Source organism: Lampris incognitus, chromosome 8 (assembly GCF_029633865.1).
Source record: "Lampris incognitus isolate fLamInc1 chromosome 8, fLamInc1.hap2, whole genome shotgun sequence".
NCBI classification, from domain to species: domain Eukaryota; kingdom Metazoa; phylum Chordata; class Actinopteri; order Lampriformes; family Lampridae; genus Lampris; species Lampris incognitus.
Genome location: NC_079218.1, coordinates 41,892,085 through 41,910,095, shown reverse-complemented (window position 1 = coordinate 41,910,095; position 18,011 = coordinate 41,892,085). Strand labels below are relative to the sequence as shown.

Sequence of the window (18,011 nt, the reverse complement as noted above, 5' to 3'; positions counted from 1 at the left end):
CATACAATGACATTCTAGAGAATATTGTGCTTCCAGCTTTTTGGCAACAGTTGGAGAAAGGCCCTTTTCTGTTTCAGCATGACAATGGCTCCATGCTCAAAGCGAGGCCCATAAAGACATGGTTTGCTGAGTTTGGTGTGAAAGAACTTGACTGGCCTGCATAGAACCCTGACCTAAACCCCATCTAACACCTTTTGGATAAACTGGAACACTAAATTTGAGCCAGACCTTCTCCCCAGCATCAGTGCCGATCTCACTAATTCTCTTGTGGCTGAATGGGAGCGAATTCCTGCAGCCTTGTTCCAAAATCTGGTGGAAAGCCTTCCCAGAAGAGTGGAGGCTGTTATAACAGCAAAGGGGGGGACCAACTCCATATGGCCCATGGTTTTTATTAAGTTATTTAGGGGAATTTGCTTCAGCTCCTGCCCAAACTTGAAAAAGGCCTTAACCAACCAAAGGGAATGTATGGCACAACTCAAACAGCAATCTTCTTTAGTCTTCTTTTATTGAATTATTTCAACTGTCAAGCTTTTTGATGATTGCATTGTTAGGTTGAAAACCTTTAAAATGCAAAGAGAGGGGGGGGGGGAATGCTGCCATTACTGCTAATTCCATTCCGGAAGTACAGAAAATAAAGCTAATTTTATCCTTGACTTGAGTTTTATTTAATCATTCTTTTAAGGGTATGAACCAAATGAGTCTCACTCATATTCTACATATTTTACCAAATTAAATCGACATATAACCATACACATGTACTTAATTGCACAAAACCTGGCTAACCTCAAACTAACTGAATTACACATGAGATAAACTACACAGCAAGGCAATCTGAGTAATTAGCTAACCTTTTAATATTAGCCTAATACCAGAATGCTAACTAGCAAATGAATTCTAACAGCAATGCATTCTAATGACAACAAAGGATTAATTAGCCCACCAGTGGCATCCCTGTAGATGGCCAGCAAGATGAAGCTCTTCCCACTCCAATTTTGGTTTAATTGCAACTTGTTGGCTCTCAATTAGTATGCATTTGCAGCTCATGCCACACTCTCCATCTCTCCCGTCGTGAGCTCCTTTTACCTTTCTTCTTCTTCTGTGTAATTTTTTTTCTTCTTCATAGCCTGTACACGACAACCAACAAACTCAGCTTCCTTCTGTGTCAAAAGCCGCCGTTCATTTAAGATCTGGCAGCACACCTCCCACTTGAGCTCCTGGTTACTGAACCCAAGGAGGTCACATCACTATTTCTCTGAGACTGCCAAGTCTCTTTGTTGCTCCTCGACTGGAAGCAGGACAAGAAATCTTGTTGGTGGGATTCTTCCCACTTCTGGCGCTCCTACACATGGTTTTCTCATGAGCCGGTTTCCTAATCATGACTGGGTAGCTGGGAAATATCCAGACATTGACATCTCTCACAATGCCTTTCTTGTCAGTAGTTATGGTGATCACCCTGGCCAATTTGAAATAACCTCTCAAGGAATTCTGATCAGCTAGCCACACAACATCCCCTACAGCAAGATTCCCCTTTCTCGTGTGCCACTTGCTTCTGACAAAGAGGTTCGGACCTGCCAACTGACACCACTTCCTCCTGAACTTGTTTACCTCTGATTGGATGACACTCAACCTCTTGTAGGGGTAACCCTCGAATTAGAAGTCTCCTGGGTCCCCTCTCAAGTAAGCCCGCCCCATCAGAAGGGAATTTGGGGTGATGTACTCCACACACTCTTCCTGGCTTTGTGCCCTTGCATCTATAGGCCTCTCGTTGGCAAGATTGGCTGCCATATATAAAAAGGTCTGAAATTCTCCCCATGTAAAGACACCATCACCACCAAAGTTCTGCAGGGCTCTCTTCACTGTCCGAACAGCAGCTTCTGCTGCTCCGTTTCTGTGAGGTGAGTCTGCAGAATGGATTTTCCAGGACCACCTAGTGCCATGCTTTGTAGTCTCCTCCTCCACTCCTGACCTTTCTTGGTACTCCAGGAATCTGTAGAGATCTTCAAGGGCAGACTTTGCCCTGACAAAGTTAGTGCCTGGGTCAGTCCACACCTTTCTTGGATGTCCTCTCAATGATGTAAACCTTTGGTAGGTAAGCAGAAATCCCTCTGCTGACAGGTCACCAACAATATCAGCGTACATGGCCCTGGATGCCATGCAGCTGAATACAAATCCCCAGACTTTTAGCCTTATTCCTTTCATCACCTCATCTTTTACTTCATAGGGCCCAAACAGGTCCATGGCGGTGAACTCAAATTTGCTCTTGCTTTCCTACATGCCACACAGCCATCTACTACCTTTTTGGTTACTCTTCGACCTTTAACTACCCAGGCTTTTCTTCTCATCTTCAAGAGTGTTGCTGCCACTGCCACTCCCTCATGATTCATACTGTGGGCCTCTCTAGCTAGAAGTGTAGATATCCACGCTTCATGTGGGAGAATGGGCATTGCAGTTTTTCTTCGCTGAAGGACTGGATCCTGCCTCCACAGACAAGAAGTCCAGAAGCTTTGTCTTTAAACACTACTAACCTGTTGAGTGTCATGTCAGAGAATGTCACACCTTCCTGAGCTGCTAAACAGAGGTCTCTAAAGGCATATTCATGGTCTTTGACATTAAGCACAAGCACTCTGGGTTTTTCATTTGAGGGTAGTGCCCCCCACTTTGCCTGCTTTGTGGCCTGGCTCTTCAGGCCCAACCACTTGTTAGCGGCTCGCCACACCCAAGCAACAACTCCAACCAGCCTAGACAAACTGCTACACTTCTTCACATCAAGAAGGTTTTTGACAACTGAGCTGGCACATGTTATTCTCGGCAAAGGCCCATCCAACCTCATTCTTACATCAGTTTCAGATCTGTCTGAGCAGGGAATAGGTTGAGTCAGGTTAGCAACGTTTCTTATCTCCGATTCTTCAACCTTGGGGTTCTCCTGGGGGATGGCCCCTAGGCCTCTCTTTACCTGAGCTCTTGTTACCACTGTGGAAAATGCCTTCCTCTGCAGCTTGTTGATGCTGCCCCTTGCGTTAGCCACAACCTCTCCAGCAGACTTTTCCAACAGCAATCTCAAGAACTTCAGTCCACTCTGTCAAGTGGTATCCCCTTGAAGATGTTTTGGGGTAGCCCCCCTTGTGATGATGTCAGCAACATTAACATTGCCTGGGATCCACCACCAGTCTTCAACTGGCCCAGCCTTTTGAATCTCTCCAACTCTGTTGGCAAAGAGCATCTGGTACCCATAGTTATCTCGCTGAAGGGCTCCCAATACTGTTTGGCTGTCAACCAGGTGGAACCAGCCTTCAATCTTCATCCAGCCATGCCTCTCTACATATTTTCTGAGCCTGGCTGCAAAGACTGCACCACAGACCTCAGCCTTGACTGCATCTCCTTTCTGGTCCGGTGGTGTCAGCTTGGCCTTAGATTCCATTAATCTGATATCCATACTCTGGTCTGTTTCCCACCTAAAGTACATTACAGCTCCGTAGTACTTGTCACTCCCATCTGAGAAGGTAATAGCCCAAGGTTTTCCCTTCCAGACTGGTGGTGTAAGGCTCCTATGGAACTTGACTTGTCCCACCTGTGCATACTCCTAGAACAGCTTTATAGCTTCCTGAGGCCTTCAGAGAGTGGTTTGTCCCAGGTGTCTCAGGCGAGATTTCCTCTCCCTGTCTCCTGAAATGCCTTTCTGACGAGGATAGTACCCTTCTGCTTAACAGGTGTGACCAGACCAATTAAGTCATAGAGTCCAGCTACCTGGGTCAGTAGTTCTCTTCTGGTCAGAGGATTAGGTGTTCCTGATCTTACCTGTTCCATCAAAAGGTCCTGGCCTGTTCGCATCTTCCCTCTCTTCTTTGAGAAGTTGATTGAGGTCATCAATATAGAGTTTTGTCTTTCTCTACCAGATAGCCAATGCCTAAGGCATCTGATTTGGCAGTACCAAAGTTTTGCTTTTCTCAGAGGGCTTCTTTGATGTAAGGGTTTCTGCTACAGTCACTTAGCCTGGATCGAAACCATGGCTTCAGGGAAAATCCGCCAGGCTGTAGGATTCCCCCAATCTCTTTGGTGATTTTGTCCAGCCTATTTGTATCATCGTGGGATGTGAGGATGTCATCCACATAGCTGTCCTCCTCTAAGACCCTGCGTACCTCTCCTAGGTGAGAAAACTTAGCAAGTCTTGCAGTTTCTGTCATAGCCAGCTGTGCTATGCACCCAGCAGGTCGGTCACCAATGTTCACTCTCGTGATGGCATATTTCCCTGTCTCCTCATCTTGCATGTCCCTCCAGAGAAATCTGTGCAAGTGCATCTCGCGCTCCTCCAACCATACTGAGTGATACATCTTCCTGATGTCTCCTAAGGTTGCATGCAGTCCTCTTCTTAAACTTGAACAAGACAGCTCTGATTGGGTTCAAGACATCTGGCCCTTTCAGCAACAAATCGTTCATGCTCACTCCCTTGAACCTTTGGCTACTGTTCCAAACAAGGCGCACTGGAGTTTTCACAGAGTGGGGATTTGGTGCCACTAGGTGGCTCACATACCACACTGGTCCTTTCCAGTCATCAGTAATCTTTTTTGTGAGCTTCTTTGCAGCTCCCCGCTCAACCATCTCATGGACCTGAGCTGAGTCTGCAAGCCACTCAGGCTCTTTCCTGAGCCGTTTTTCTGTTCTCAGAAAGGTGGCCTCAATTCCACTCCTGTTAAACTTGCTATGTTCATCCTCCATGACATAGGTGAGGCCCTTTTTTATGATTTCAAGCTCCCTTTCTTCTGATAGAGTCATCCTGGACCCCAACCAGTCTGGGTTCAGGGTCGGTCACTCGACAGAGACGGCCCTCCTTGCAGTGACAGAATAGCTGTACTCTGTGAGAGCAAACTGTCTCTCCTCTGTTCTGATACTCCTGGACCTGTCAGCTGCATTCGACACAGTGAACCACCAGATCCTCCTCTCTACCCTCGAGGGGCTGGGTGTCACAGGCTCTGCACTCTCAATGTTTGCAACCTACCTGACAGGTCACTCCTACCAGGTGACATGGAGGGGATCTGTGTTGGAGCCTCGCAGACTGACTACAGGCATTCCACAGGGTTTGGTTCTGGGTCCTCTCCTTTTTTCCCTGTACACAACATCCCTGGGTTCTGTTATTCGCTCACATGACTTCTCTTACCATTGTTATGCCGATGACACCCAGCTGATCTTGTCCTTTCCTCCCTCTGACACACAAGTAGAGACACGCATTGCTGCTTGCTTGACTGACATCTCAGAGTGGATGGCGACACACCACCTGAAGCTCAATCTGGACAAGACAGAGCTTATGTTCCTCCCGGGGAAAGGTTGCCCGCACCGAGACCTGGCCATCACCATTGATAACACCAAGGTGATGCCAACTCGGACAGTGAGGAATCTGGGTGTGATCCTGGATGACCAGCTGTCGTTTGCTGAAAACGTTGCATCGGTTGCTCGCTCCTGCAGATTTCTCCTCTATAACATCAGGAGGATTCGCCCATTCCTCACCGATGAGATGGCACAGGTGCTCATCCAGGCTCTGGTCATCTCCTGGCTGGACTACGGCAACTCCCTCCTTGCTGGCGCCCCGGCGTCGGCCATCAGACCTCTGGAGCTTGTTCAGAAAGCTGCAACTCGTCTGGTGTTCAACCACCCTAAGTTCTCCCACACAACTCCCCTTCTCATGTCCCTACACTGGCTCCCAGTAGCTGCTCGCATCCAGTTTAAGACTCTGTTGCTAGCCTACAGGGCAGCAAAAAGAACAGCTCCTTCCTATCTCCAGGCCATGGTCAAGCCCTACACCCCCGCCCGACCACTTCGCTCTGCTGCCTCAGGACACCTGGTTGCCCCATCACTCAGAGGCCCTTACTGCCGATCGAGGCTCTTTTCTGTCCCGGCCCCACAGTGGTGGAATGACATCAGGACAGCGGAGTCACTGCCCATCTTTTGGCGCAGGTTGAAAACTCACCTCTTCAAGAACTACTACCCTGTTACTTGTACTTAGCACTTATTGTATTCACTCTTTTAAAAAAAATCTCATTCTTGTACTTTTACTTTAGCACTGGTTTTGCTCTTAGATGCTTGTTTAGATGCATTTATGACCTCTGATGACTAGTAGTTCTCCTGACTGCCTATGTTAAATGCACTTATTGTAAGTCACTTTGGATAAAAGCGTCTTACCTGTCTTTTCATCCTATCTTTTCATCAGTGCCACTGTCTCCAAACCATATAAAATAGCTGGTCTCACATCCATCTTATAAACCTTCCCTTTAACTCTTGCTGGTACCCTTCTGTCGCAAATCACTCCTGACACTCTTCTCCACCCACTCCACCCTGCTTGCACTCTCTTCTTCACCTCTCTTCTGCACTCCCCGTTACTTTGGACAGTTGGCCCCAAGTATTTAAACTCATATGCCTTTGTCACCTCTACTCCTCGCATCCTCACCATTCTGCTGTCCTCTCTCTCATTCATGCATAGGTATTCCATCTTGCTCCTACTGACTTTCATTCCTCTTCTCTCCAGTGCATACCTCCACCTCTCCAGGCTCTCCTCAACCTGCACCCTACTCTCGCTACAGATCACAATGTCATCTGCAAACATCATAGTCCATGGAGAGTCCTGCCTAATCTCGTCCGTCAGCCTGTCCATCACCACTGCAAACAAGAAAGGGCTCAGAGCCAATCCTTGATGTAATCCCACCTCCACCTTGAACCCATCTGTCATTCCAACTGCACACTTCACCATTGTCACACTTCCCTCATACATATCCTGCACCACTCCTACATACTTCTCTCTACAACTCCAGACTTCCTCATACAATACCATACCTCTTCTCTCAGCACCCTGTCATATGCTTTCTCTAAATCTACAAAGACACAATATAACTCCTTCTGGCCTTCTCTATACTTCTCAATCAACATTCCCAAAGCAAACATCACATCTGTGGTGCTCTTTCGTGGCATAAAACCATACTGCTGCTCGCTAATCATCACCTCTCCTCTTAACCTGGCTTCTATTACTCTTTCCCATATCTTCATGCTGTGGCTGATCAACTTATACCTCTGTAGTTGCTACAGTTCAAAAAACACATATAGGTTGATGTTCAGGTGTCTGCATATTTTTGGCCATGTAGGGTATAAAGATATGTAAAATTCCCTAATATTGTTCCGATAATAATATTTTCCCTATTGCCCCGCACTAGTTAAATCACTCCACTCTGTCCTGTTTAGTTTTTGTCTGTCTGTCTGTTTGTTCTTTTTAAATATGTTTCTGTTAATTTCCTGTTTGCAGAACTTAGCTGTGAGCTGGAGTCTAGTTTTCCTGACAAGACCCCAGCAGGTAAGACATTAAAACTGCTGGCTGACCAGCTGGACAATATGATACACTAAGTTAGATGTGCTTAAATGCTGTATTTAATTACAAGGAAAAATGAAAGAATAGAACTGTGTACAGTACAGAAGGGAACTGGTGACAGGGCCCGATTAACCAACTATGGGGCCCAGGGAAGGCTTGTTCAGCATCTTTTGGTCCTTTCTTTCAATATATGTTAAATGTTTTGAAGAGGTTTTTTTTTTTAAGATAAAACTCATCTTCAACTCTGCCATCTCCAGCACCGCCTCCTGTCTTTTCTCCAGTGCCACTGTCTCCAAACCATAGTCAAGTCACATCAATTGTATTTGTATAGCCCATTATCACAAATTACAAATTTGCCTCAGTGGGCTTTATGGCAACACAACATCCTGACCTTGGACCCTCGCATCGGATAAGGAACAACTCCCTAAAAAAAAAAAAACCTTTAACAGGAAGAAAAAATAGGAAGAAACCTCAGGGAGAGCAACAGAGATGGGATCTCTCTCCCAAGACAGACAGCTGTACAATGGCTGTTGTGTTTACACAATTTATAGAATACAACATTGAAAGAGGGTAACAGAATTATAATGGAATTATAAAATATATGAAGAATATGATGAGGAGGATGCCAAGCAGTGTCCAGACGGCACCAGGACAGCCAAGGACCCAAGCCACGTGATCACCATGTTGCAAAAAAAAACAAAAAACACATTATTCACACATCTGACTGAGAAAAGGCTACAACATTGAAACAGGGTAACAAAATTATATGGATTTATAAGATATATAAAAAGAAAATGTTATGAGCGGGATGCCAAGCAGTATCCAGGTGGTGACTACCATCACCATGGATACCTGGAAGGAGGACAGACTGCATGTGCACATAAAGGACACTCACATCACACCATTCACACACAGAGAATAAGAGAAAGGAGAAGACATCATTCAGAGAGAGATCGAAAAGACGTGAGAGAAGAGGACAGTATGAAATAGTCAATAATCTATACACTGTAATCTCGTCGGCAGAACCGTGCTTGGTAAAGTCATTGAGATAGAAACCAACCCGCCATGCAGTACAGGTTGTGAAGCACTGAACTTAAAGGCAACTAAATGTAGGCCAAGGCAAAAAGATGTAATTTAAGTTTGGATTTAAAGGCCTGAACAGGACTATATCTTATGTAGAGGGCACGATCTGAAAGGGATTGGAGACTGCAAGGTGTTGACGGGAGAGAACGTAGCTAGGCAGCATCGGATGGTGGTCTGTAGTATGATTGTGGAGACCAAGAAGAGGGAGCGAGTGAAGGCAGAGCCGAAGATCAAATGGTGGAAGTTGAAGGAAGACTGTTGTGTGGAGTTCAGGGTGGATTGAAGACAGACACTGGGGTGGTAGTGAAGAGTTGCCGGATGGCTGGGCAACCTCTGCAGAAATAGTGAGGGAGACAGCTAGGAAGGTACTTGGTGTGTCATCAGGACAGAGGAAGGAAGACGATGAGACTTGGTGGTAGAATGAGGAAGTACAGCAAATTATACAGAGGTAGAGGTTGGCAAAGAAGAAGTGGGATAATCAGAGAGATGAAGAAAGTAGACAGGAGTACAAGGAGATGCAGCTTAAGGCAAAGAGAGGTGGCAAAGGCAAAAGAAAAGGCGTATGGTGAGTTGTATGAGAGGTTAGGTACTAAGGAAGGAGAAAAAGACTTGTACCGATTGGCTAGACAGCAGGACCGAGCTGCGAAGGATGTGCAGCAGATTAGTGTGATCAAGGATAGAGGTGGAAATGTGCTGACAAGCGAGGAGAGTGTGCTGAGAAGGTGGAAGGAGTACTTTGAGGGGCTGATGAATGAAGAAAATTAGAGAGGGAGAAGGTTGGATGATGTGGCGATAGTGAATCAGGAAGTGCAGTGGATTAGCAAGGAGGAAGTGAGGGCAGCTATGAAGAGGAGAACGGTGGTTGGTCCAAATGACATACCTGTGGAGGCATGGGGATGTTTAGGAGAGATGTCAGTGGAGTGTTTAGCTAGATTGTTTAACACAATCTTGGAAAGTGAGAGGATGCCTGAGGAGTGGAGAAGAAGCATACTGGTACCGATTTTCAAGAATAAGGGCGATGTGCAGAACTGCAGCAACTACAGAGATATAAAGTTGATCATCCACAGCATGACGATGTGGGAAAGAATAATAAAAGCCAGGTTAAGAGGAGAGGTGATGATTAGTGAGCAGCAGTATGGTTACATGCCACGAAGAAGTCAGGAGTTGCAGAGAAGTATGCAGGAGTGGTGCGTGATATGTATGAGGGGAGTGTAACAGCGGTGAAGTGTGTGGTTGGAATGACAGATGGGTTCAAGGTGGAGGTGGGATTACATCAAGGATTAGCTCTGAGCCCTTTCTTGTTTGCAATGGTGATGGACAGCAGTGGAGGCTGGTGCTAAACATTTTTGGGGGGGCCACAATTTACCTTGGCGCAGCATACCTGACAGCTGCTTTAATGGCCACAAAGTCAGAGTTATTATGGACAATGTAGCCTATAGATTTTATCAGGGTTCATAGACGGTGGATGATTGACAGTCGAGACGAGGCGTCGTGGTGGGTGTGAACATGATTGACATCCTCGAGAATTGTCCAGTCACATTAGATCAAAAAACATTAAAACAATACCAATTCGCTACCAATAAAAGTGGGAGTGTATGGGACGCACAGAACTGCGCCCCATGTAAAATCTGAAGAAACCAATTAGACAGCATCCTCAGGTCACCTGCTTGCCAATAGTTTGAGGGCTTACATAAGGTATCATTTGGCTGGCGCCCCTCACCCAGGAAGTATATGTATTCAGACAGAAATCAACCAAATACCACGTGGAACGAATATTTAAAGGCTTCTGACAGGCACTCACAGACTGAAAAACTCTTTTATTTCATAATTATTTGCATTATACAACAAAATTATATTCAACATGTTTAAGTAATTTTTCATCTCTTGATGTTTGAAGGGGGCAGCATTCCAGCGCCCTGTACTGGCCAGCCACCACTGATGGACAGGTTGATGGACGAGATCAGGCAGAAGTCTCCGTGGACTATGATGTTTGCGGATGACATTGTGATCTCTAGCGAGAGTAGGGTGCAGGTTGAGGAGAGCCTGGAGGTAGAAGAGGAATGAAAGTCAGTAGGAGCAAGGCGGAATACCTATGCATGAATGAGAGGGAGGACAGTGGAATGGTGAGGATGCAAGGAGTAGAGGTGAAGAAGGCATACGAGTTTAAATACTTGGGGTCAACTGTCCAAAGTAACGGGGAGTGCAGAAGAGAGGTGAAGAAGAGAGTGCAGGCAGGGTGGAGTGGGTGGAGAAGAGTATCAGACGTGATTTGCGACAGAAGGGTACCAGCAAGAGTTAAAGGGAAGGTTTATAAGATGGTTGTGAGACCAGCTATGTTATATGGTTTGGAGACAGTGGCACTGACAAAAAGACAGGAGGCAGGGCTGGAGGTGGCAGAGTTGAAGATGCTAAGATTTTCATTGGGAGTGATGAAGAAGGACAGGATTAGGAACGAGTATATTAGAGGGACAGTTCAGATTGGATGGTTTGGAGACAAAGCAAGAGAGGCAAAATTGAGACGGTTTGGAATGTGTGGAAGAGAGATGCTGGATATATTGGGAGAAGGATGCTGAATGTGGAGCTGCCAGGGGAGAGTAAAAGAGGAAGGCCAAAGAGGAGGTTTATGGATGTGGTGAGGGAAGACATGCAGGTGGCTGGTGTGACAGAAAAAGATGCAGAGGACAGGAAGAAATGGAAATGGATGATCCGCTGTGGCGACCCCTAACGGGAGCAGCCAAAAGTAGTAGTAGTAGTAGTAGTAGATTTAATGGCCTGAACAGACTCTTGATTCTCTGACGGCAGCAGGCAGTTTATTTCACAAGAATGGGGCATGGTAGGAAAAGGCCCTACCACCAGCTGACTTCTTTTTAACTTTGGGTACACACAAGAGCCCTATGTTTTGAGAGTGAAGAGCTCGAGATGGAATGTATGGTTTAAGGAGATCAGACAGGTATGATGGGCAAGCCCATTTAGGATTTTATAAGTCAGCAGAAGCACCTTGAAATCGGATCTAACATGGATAGGAAGACAATGAAGGGAGGCAAGAATTGGTGTAATATGGCATAAAACCATACTGCTGCTTGCTAATCACCTATTCTCTTAACCTAGCTTCCACTACTCTTTCCCGTATCTCCATGCTGTGGCTGGTCAACTTTATACCTCTGTAGTTGCTATAGCTCTGGACATCACCCTTATTCTTGAAAATCAGTACCAGTATGCTTCTTCTACGCTCCTCAGGCATCTTCCCACTTTCCAAGATTGTGTTAAACAATTTTGTTAAAAAGTCTACTGCCATCTCTCCTAAACACCTCCATGCCTCCACAAGTATGTCATATGCACCAACTGACTTTCCACTCTTCATCCTCTTCATAGATGTCCCCATTTCCTCCTTGCTAATCGACTGCACTTCCTGATTCAGTATCCCCATATCATCCAACCTTCTCGCTCTCTCATTTTCTTCATTCATCGGCCCCTCAAAGTACTCCTTCCACCTTCTGAACCCACTGTCCTCAATTGTCAGCACATTTCCATCTCTATCCCTCATCACCCTAACCTGCTGCACATCCTTCCCAGCTCGGTCCCTCTGTCTAGCCAATTGGTACAAGTCCTTTTCTCCATCCTTAGCATCCAACCTCTCATATAACTCACCATATGCCTTTTCCTTTGTCTTTGCCACCTCTCTCTTTGCTTTACACTGCATATACTTGTACTCCTGTCTTTCTTCCTCTCTCAATCCCACTTCTTCTCTATGCCAACCTTTTCCTCTGTATACTTTGCTGTACTTCCTCATTCCACCACCAAGTATCCTTGTCTTCTGTCCTCTATCCAGATGACATACCAAATACCTTCCTAGCTTTCTTTCTTACTATTTCTGCAGTGGTTGCCCAGCCATCCAGCAACTCCTCACTATCACCCAGTGTCTGTCTTAACTTCTCCCTGAACTCCACACAACAGTCTTCCTTCTTCACCTTCCACCATTTGATCCTTGGCTCTGCCTTCACTCTCTTCCTCTTCTTGATCTCCAAAGTCATCCTACAGACCGATGCTACCCAGCTGCATTCACCCCTGTCACCCACCTTGCAGTCTCCAATCCCTTTCAGATCGTGCCTCCTACATAAGTTATAGTCCACCTGGGTGCATTTTCCTCCACTCTTATACGTCACCCTGTGTCCCTCCCTCTTCTTGAAATATGTATTCACCACAGCCATTTCAATCCTTTTTGCAAAATCCACTACCATCCGTCCTTCCACATTCCTCTCCCTGACACCATACCTGCCCATCACCTCCTCATCACCTCTGTTCCCTTCACCAACATGTCCATTGAAATCCACTCCAATCCCCACTCTCTCCTCCTTAGGTACCCTCTCCACCACTTCATCCAACTCACTCCAGAATTCTTATTTCTCTAACATCTCACGCCCAACTTACGGGACATATACGCTGATAACATTGATTATCACACCTTCAATTTCCAGCTTCATACTCATCACCCTTTCCGACACTCTCTTCACCTCCAACACACTCTTGACATACTCTTCCTTCAGAATTACCCCTACCCCATTTCTCCTCCTTTCTGCACCATGATAGAAGAGTTTGAACCCACCCCCGATGCTCCTGGCCTTACTCCCCTTCCACCTGGTCTCTTTCACACACAGTATACTTACCTTCCTTCTCTCCGTATCAACCAGCTCTCTCCTTTTACCAGTCATAGTGTCAACATTCAAAGTTCCAACTCTCACCACCACACTCTTACCCTTCCTCCTCTCCTGCTTCCTCTTGACATGCCTTCCCCCTCTCCTTCTCCTTCACTCAAAGGTAGCATAGTTTCCACCGGCACCCTGCTGGGCCTTGAACAATTCGGTATGGAAATCTGATTTATGATCCCTGTATTTGATTTGGCAAAGGTTTTACACCGGATGCCCTCCTGATGCATCCCTCCCCATTTATCCGGCTTTGGGACCGACACTAAGAATGCACTGGCTTGTGCATCCTCAGTGCCTGGCTTATTTCCTGAAGTGTCATCACCCTCATAAATATCAGAGGGGGTTGTTACTGTATGTTGTACTGATTAAAACCAAGTAAACAGCTCATAAACACATACATAGACCGCTCTCCCCAGGTTTCTGCATTCATAAACACAGGAGCCGGGCAGGCTTGGTGTTTTTGTTGGAGCTTGTGATGCCCCAAGCTGCAAAGACTTGGCTCATGCTTGCAGCCCTCAGAGATCTGTGCAGAAAACTGATCTCTACTGAGGGTGTTTGAATAGTACTTGTGGTGCTCATATTCACTGCATTAGGGCGTTTTCACACCTAGATTGTTTGGATCGTTCATTTCGAACCCCTGGAGCGTTTCCTCTCAGTGTTCAGTTCTTTTGAGCATATGTGAACAGGACAATTGCACTTGGATGTAGACAAAAACAATCAGACCAAGACCACTGAGGGATGGGGGTTTCAGTACGCCTTCAAGCAAACCTGAGAATAAGAATGCAATCTGAGCTAATTCACGAGACAAAGAGAAATACGAGATTGGATTGATTGAATGTATCAAACAGGAGAAATATTGATCTGAGAATTGCAGGTCAAACACTGGTTTTCTAAAAAGAAAATCTGGTAATGTCAAGTCTATCTTTATGTTTATTAATATTGCAGTACAATTTATACTTGTATATGAATTTGTGCCTCCTTTTGTTTGTGTGTGTCTGTGTCTGTGTCTGTGTCTGTGTCTGTGTCTGTGTCTGTATGTGTCAGAGGAGGAAATGGAGCTGGCCAAACGTTATCATGCTGCTGAGCGCCTCCTGGAGGAGCAGCAGTGCATGATGGTCACTGTGCGCGGGGAGCTGCGGGCAGGACAGGCACGAGCGTTGGCCCTCGGGAGGAGTCTCAAGGAGGAAGAGCGTCATTTCCTAGAGGAGTTGAAACGCCGGAGCCACAAGATCACATCGCTGAGCCGCGAACTGCATCGCCAGACTATCACCACGACAGCCCTCTGCCAAGAACTACACACGGCCCGCCTAAAACTGTACCAGCAAAACCAAAGTCCCGAGGAAGCCCCCAATGGTCAGGAAAAAGCCCAAGGAAAGAAAGAAGGGGGAGAGGAGAGGGAGGAAGATAATGATGATGTTGAAGAAGAAGAAGAAGATGATGATGATGAAGATGATGAAGATGATGAAAATGAAGAGGAAGACTCTAACTGGCTTCTTTCACCACCTCCCCAAGTCTCTCCCAGCCAATCAGAAAAGGGACATAGAAGGCGTGTCAGCATGAGGGAAGAGAGGGTCAGAGCTTGTGTCCCACAAGTTCGAGTGATGTTACCACAGAGGCCACACCCCATGCCTGACCCCGCCCTCTTCCTGGTTCCCCTCAGATACAGGCTGCTTCGCTGGAAGAGACCAACCCGAGTGAGAGATAGGGTGGGGCTGGAGGACGAGTGGGAGGACATCGAGGAAATCAGAGTACAGAGGAGAGTGGACATGGGTGCAGGAGAGGGAGAAACTGCTCTGTGATGGGGCAAGGGTTAGGAGCCAACAATGTCATTGGCTCATCTCTCAACATCATTGGTCATCTTTTAAAGCTGAAATTCATGATTTCCCTGATCTGACCCTCCCTCTGGCAGCGAGAACTGCAAACAAGGTGTAGCAGCCATTGTTGCATGTGTGCCGTCAGCTCAGCAGTAAAGCATCCTTGTAGAAACGGCGTCCTCAGACCAAGGCTAACACAGGCAATCTAAAGTATTACAAATTAGATAAAACTATACGGGAACACTGTTGTACACTAATATTGATTGTGGAATTGGTAGATTGTGTCCAACAGAAGCTTTGCCACACCGTCATCACACTTCAAACCTTATTCCTGTTTGAGTAGGAATGTGGTTGCCGCTACACCAGTGTTCGTCCTATCCAGTCAAAAAATTTAAACAGCAGTATATGGAGAGTGTCTCCAACCATGGCAAATCCCAGTTTGCATTATGTAACCTGACTCAGTGGTCCAGATGGATAAAATAACTGTTAATGCAGAAAAATCCCTGATTTCAGCTTTAAGATCAAATGCAGTTACAGATGTGTTCTCCTGCCAGCGAATGCCAAGAGACAGGAAAGGGAAAGATGTTACCTCGTGGTGGTCTTAGACACAAATTAGATTGTTATAGTTAGTTTGCACAGAGGTGTTTGATGTCAGCTTTGAAAATACAAGTAAGTAATAACCTATGTTAGTTTCCGTCGCTGATACACATCTGAAAAAGGTTACATGGACACAGATTAGTGTGGCTATTTCATATGAAAATCCTCCTCATTTTACACTTTTAAAACACTTTTGCCTAAAGGTTAGTAGCTTTGCCTTCAGGTGTATGAGCTCAAATGATAAACTATCATAATTGGCAAACTGCTTTTTCACTGCACTAGCCTTATTGCAAGTGTTGAAAGTTATTCTAGAAAGTTTAGAGAATGACCTTTTGTATGATTTGCACTTTATTAAACTCATGCAATGTGCCTATCAGTGGCGAAACAGAACGACTCTTGTCATGGTTTTTATTATTGTTTTCTGAGCCCTCTCTGTGATGAAAATTCATGAGATCACCTATTGACTCTTTCTAGCAGAGGTTTTCCCCTGGTTCTGTATTGAGACCCACCTGTTAAGTTGCCTCCCAGTACACCAAGTAAAACATATTTGCCTCCTTTAGGTTTGCTATACCTGCTTAATCTAATTCAGAGATGCGCGAGCCATACCAACATGGGGATCACCGGTTTGAATCCCCGTGTTGCCTCCGGCTTGGTCGGGCATCCCTACAGACACAATTGGCCGTGTCTGCGGATCGGAAGCCGGATATGGGTATGTGTCCTGGTCGCTGCACTAGCGCCTCCTCTGGTCGGTCGGGGGGGGGGCTGGGGGGAATAGCATGATCCTCCCACGCGCTACGTCCCCCTGGCGAAACCCCTCCACTGTCAGGTGAAAAGAAGCGGCTGGCGATTCCACATGTTTCGGAGGAGGCATGTGGTAGTCTGCAGCCTTCCCTGGATCGGCAGAGGGGGTGGAGCAGCAACCAGAACGGCTCGGAAGAGTGGAGTAATTGGCTGGATACAATTGGGGGGGGGGGTGCACGTGCCAGGGGTCATTGGTCACAGTCCCAAACATTAAGCCACATTATAACAACATCTCATTTTTAAAATTCAACCCTGTCAGGCCTTCTTGCAAGCCCCTTCTGGTCCAGGACCCACCAGTTAAAAATAGACTGCCATAGTCACAAGCGGACAGACCTTTTTGTCAGTGACATTGTGTCAGATACAGCCACTGGGGGGAAGCACAGCCAAAGAGTCTGCCCCCAGTTTATAATGTTTGACTTGTGAGCTACAGCCCATGTGTCGAAACAATCAAAATCATTGATCAAAATTATGAAGGATGGACAAATGTACACACTGATCAGGAAACCGGCTTAAAAGCGCTGTACTAAAGCAGAGCAGAAGTCACACTCGGATAAGATGTAAAACTGGAGAGTTTGCTGCTCTGGTGGAAACTGAAGTCAAATTTGAACCGAGTTGCCTCGCTCCAGCTACACGTCCGGGCCCTGTGTGCACTAATTCTACTGGGACTCTGTTATCGCTCTCTGCACCCGCAGCTTGTTCCCCTGTGGAAGTCTTGTTCAAGAACATTTCCCATGTTGTCTTAGAGACACTGTTCAGAATGTTAATGTCTTTCTGCAGTGCTACCATGGCAACCAGAGAGCCAGAGAGAGAGAGAGCGTGAGAGAATGAATGTGCTTGCGATTGGCAGGGTCTTGTGTTTGGAAAGGGTTGTATTGCATTGTGTGGCTCACTTTATCACAGAGGACAAAATGAGGAGGTGTCAAAATCCTATTTATACACTGACCTCTGTCTCTGTGCACGTGCTCACATTCAAGATAGATAGAGAGTGCATGGGTCCAAAAGTATGGATACAGGAAGTTACATCACTTAGAAATGGAGCGGTCGCCCTCTTCTGGACCAAAGTAGATTTTAACCGTGTGTGTGTGTGTGTGTGTGTGTGTGCGTGTGTGTGTGTGTGTGTGTGTGTGTGTGTGTGTTAGTTAAAGAGACAGGGAGAGAGAGCGAGGCCGAGTGCGCTGCTGACTGGAGGGCCGACGGGCTCTCTCATAGCGCCTCTTCAGCCTTTCCACGTCCAGGATAATCCCATGAAGGGCAGAGAAGGACACATACATACACCTGCACAGCCAGCCAGCTTGTGTAACATGGCTTCGCATTAGGAGGAGGGGAGACTCCTGCTATGCGGGAAAGCCTGGGAACCTCAGCACTCATATTCTAGCAGGAGGAGGAAGAGCAGAGGAGTCTGAAGAAGAAGGTATAGACCAGCAGTGTCTACAACTCTCCACACCAGCAGGTAGGGCCTGCAGACCCACTCTATTAGCATGATTGTTTCATTTTGTTGTATCCTTTAACTATATGGACTAGATGAGCTGATGACAGGATGATGCGTGCGCTGTCTCCTTTCCTTGTTTGTTCCCTAGCCTCATTATCCTGGTATATCTTGAGGGTGCTCAATTATCACAACAGTACTTTTGTATGTATTTATTGGAGAATGTATTTGCTTGTTTGCAG

The 18,011-nt window shown here is 46.3% G+C and overlaps 1 protein-coding gene across 1 annotated transcript in view; it reads left to right on the top strand.

The window, feature by feature from the left end:
• Window positions 1-14,930, top strand: part of LOC130117316 (coiled-coil domain-containing protein 92-like) — a 30,727-nt gene extending 15,797 nt beyond the window's left edge. Inside the window, exons 3-4 of the mRNA XM_056285528.1 lie at window positions 7,283-7,330; window positions 14,176-14,930. Coding sequence (XP_056141503.1) covers window positions 7,283-7,330; window positions 14,176-14,930 — 803 coding nt within the window. The remainder of the gene's footprint in view (window positions 1-7,282; window positions 7,331-14,175) is intronic.
• Window positions 14,931-18,011: the final 3,081 nt, after the last annotated feature.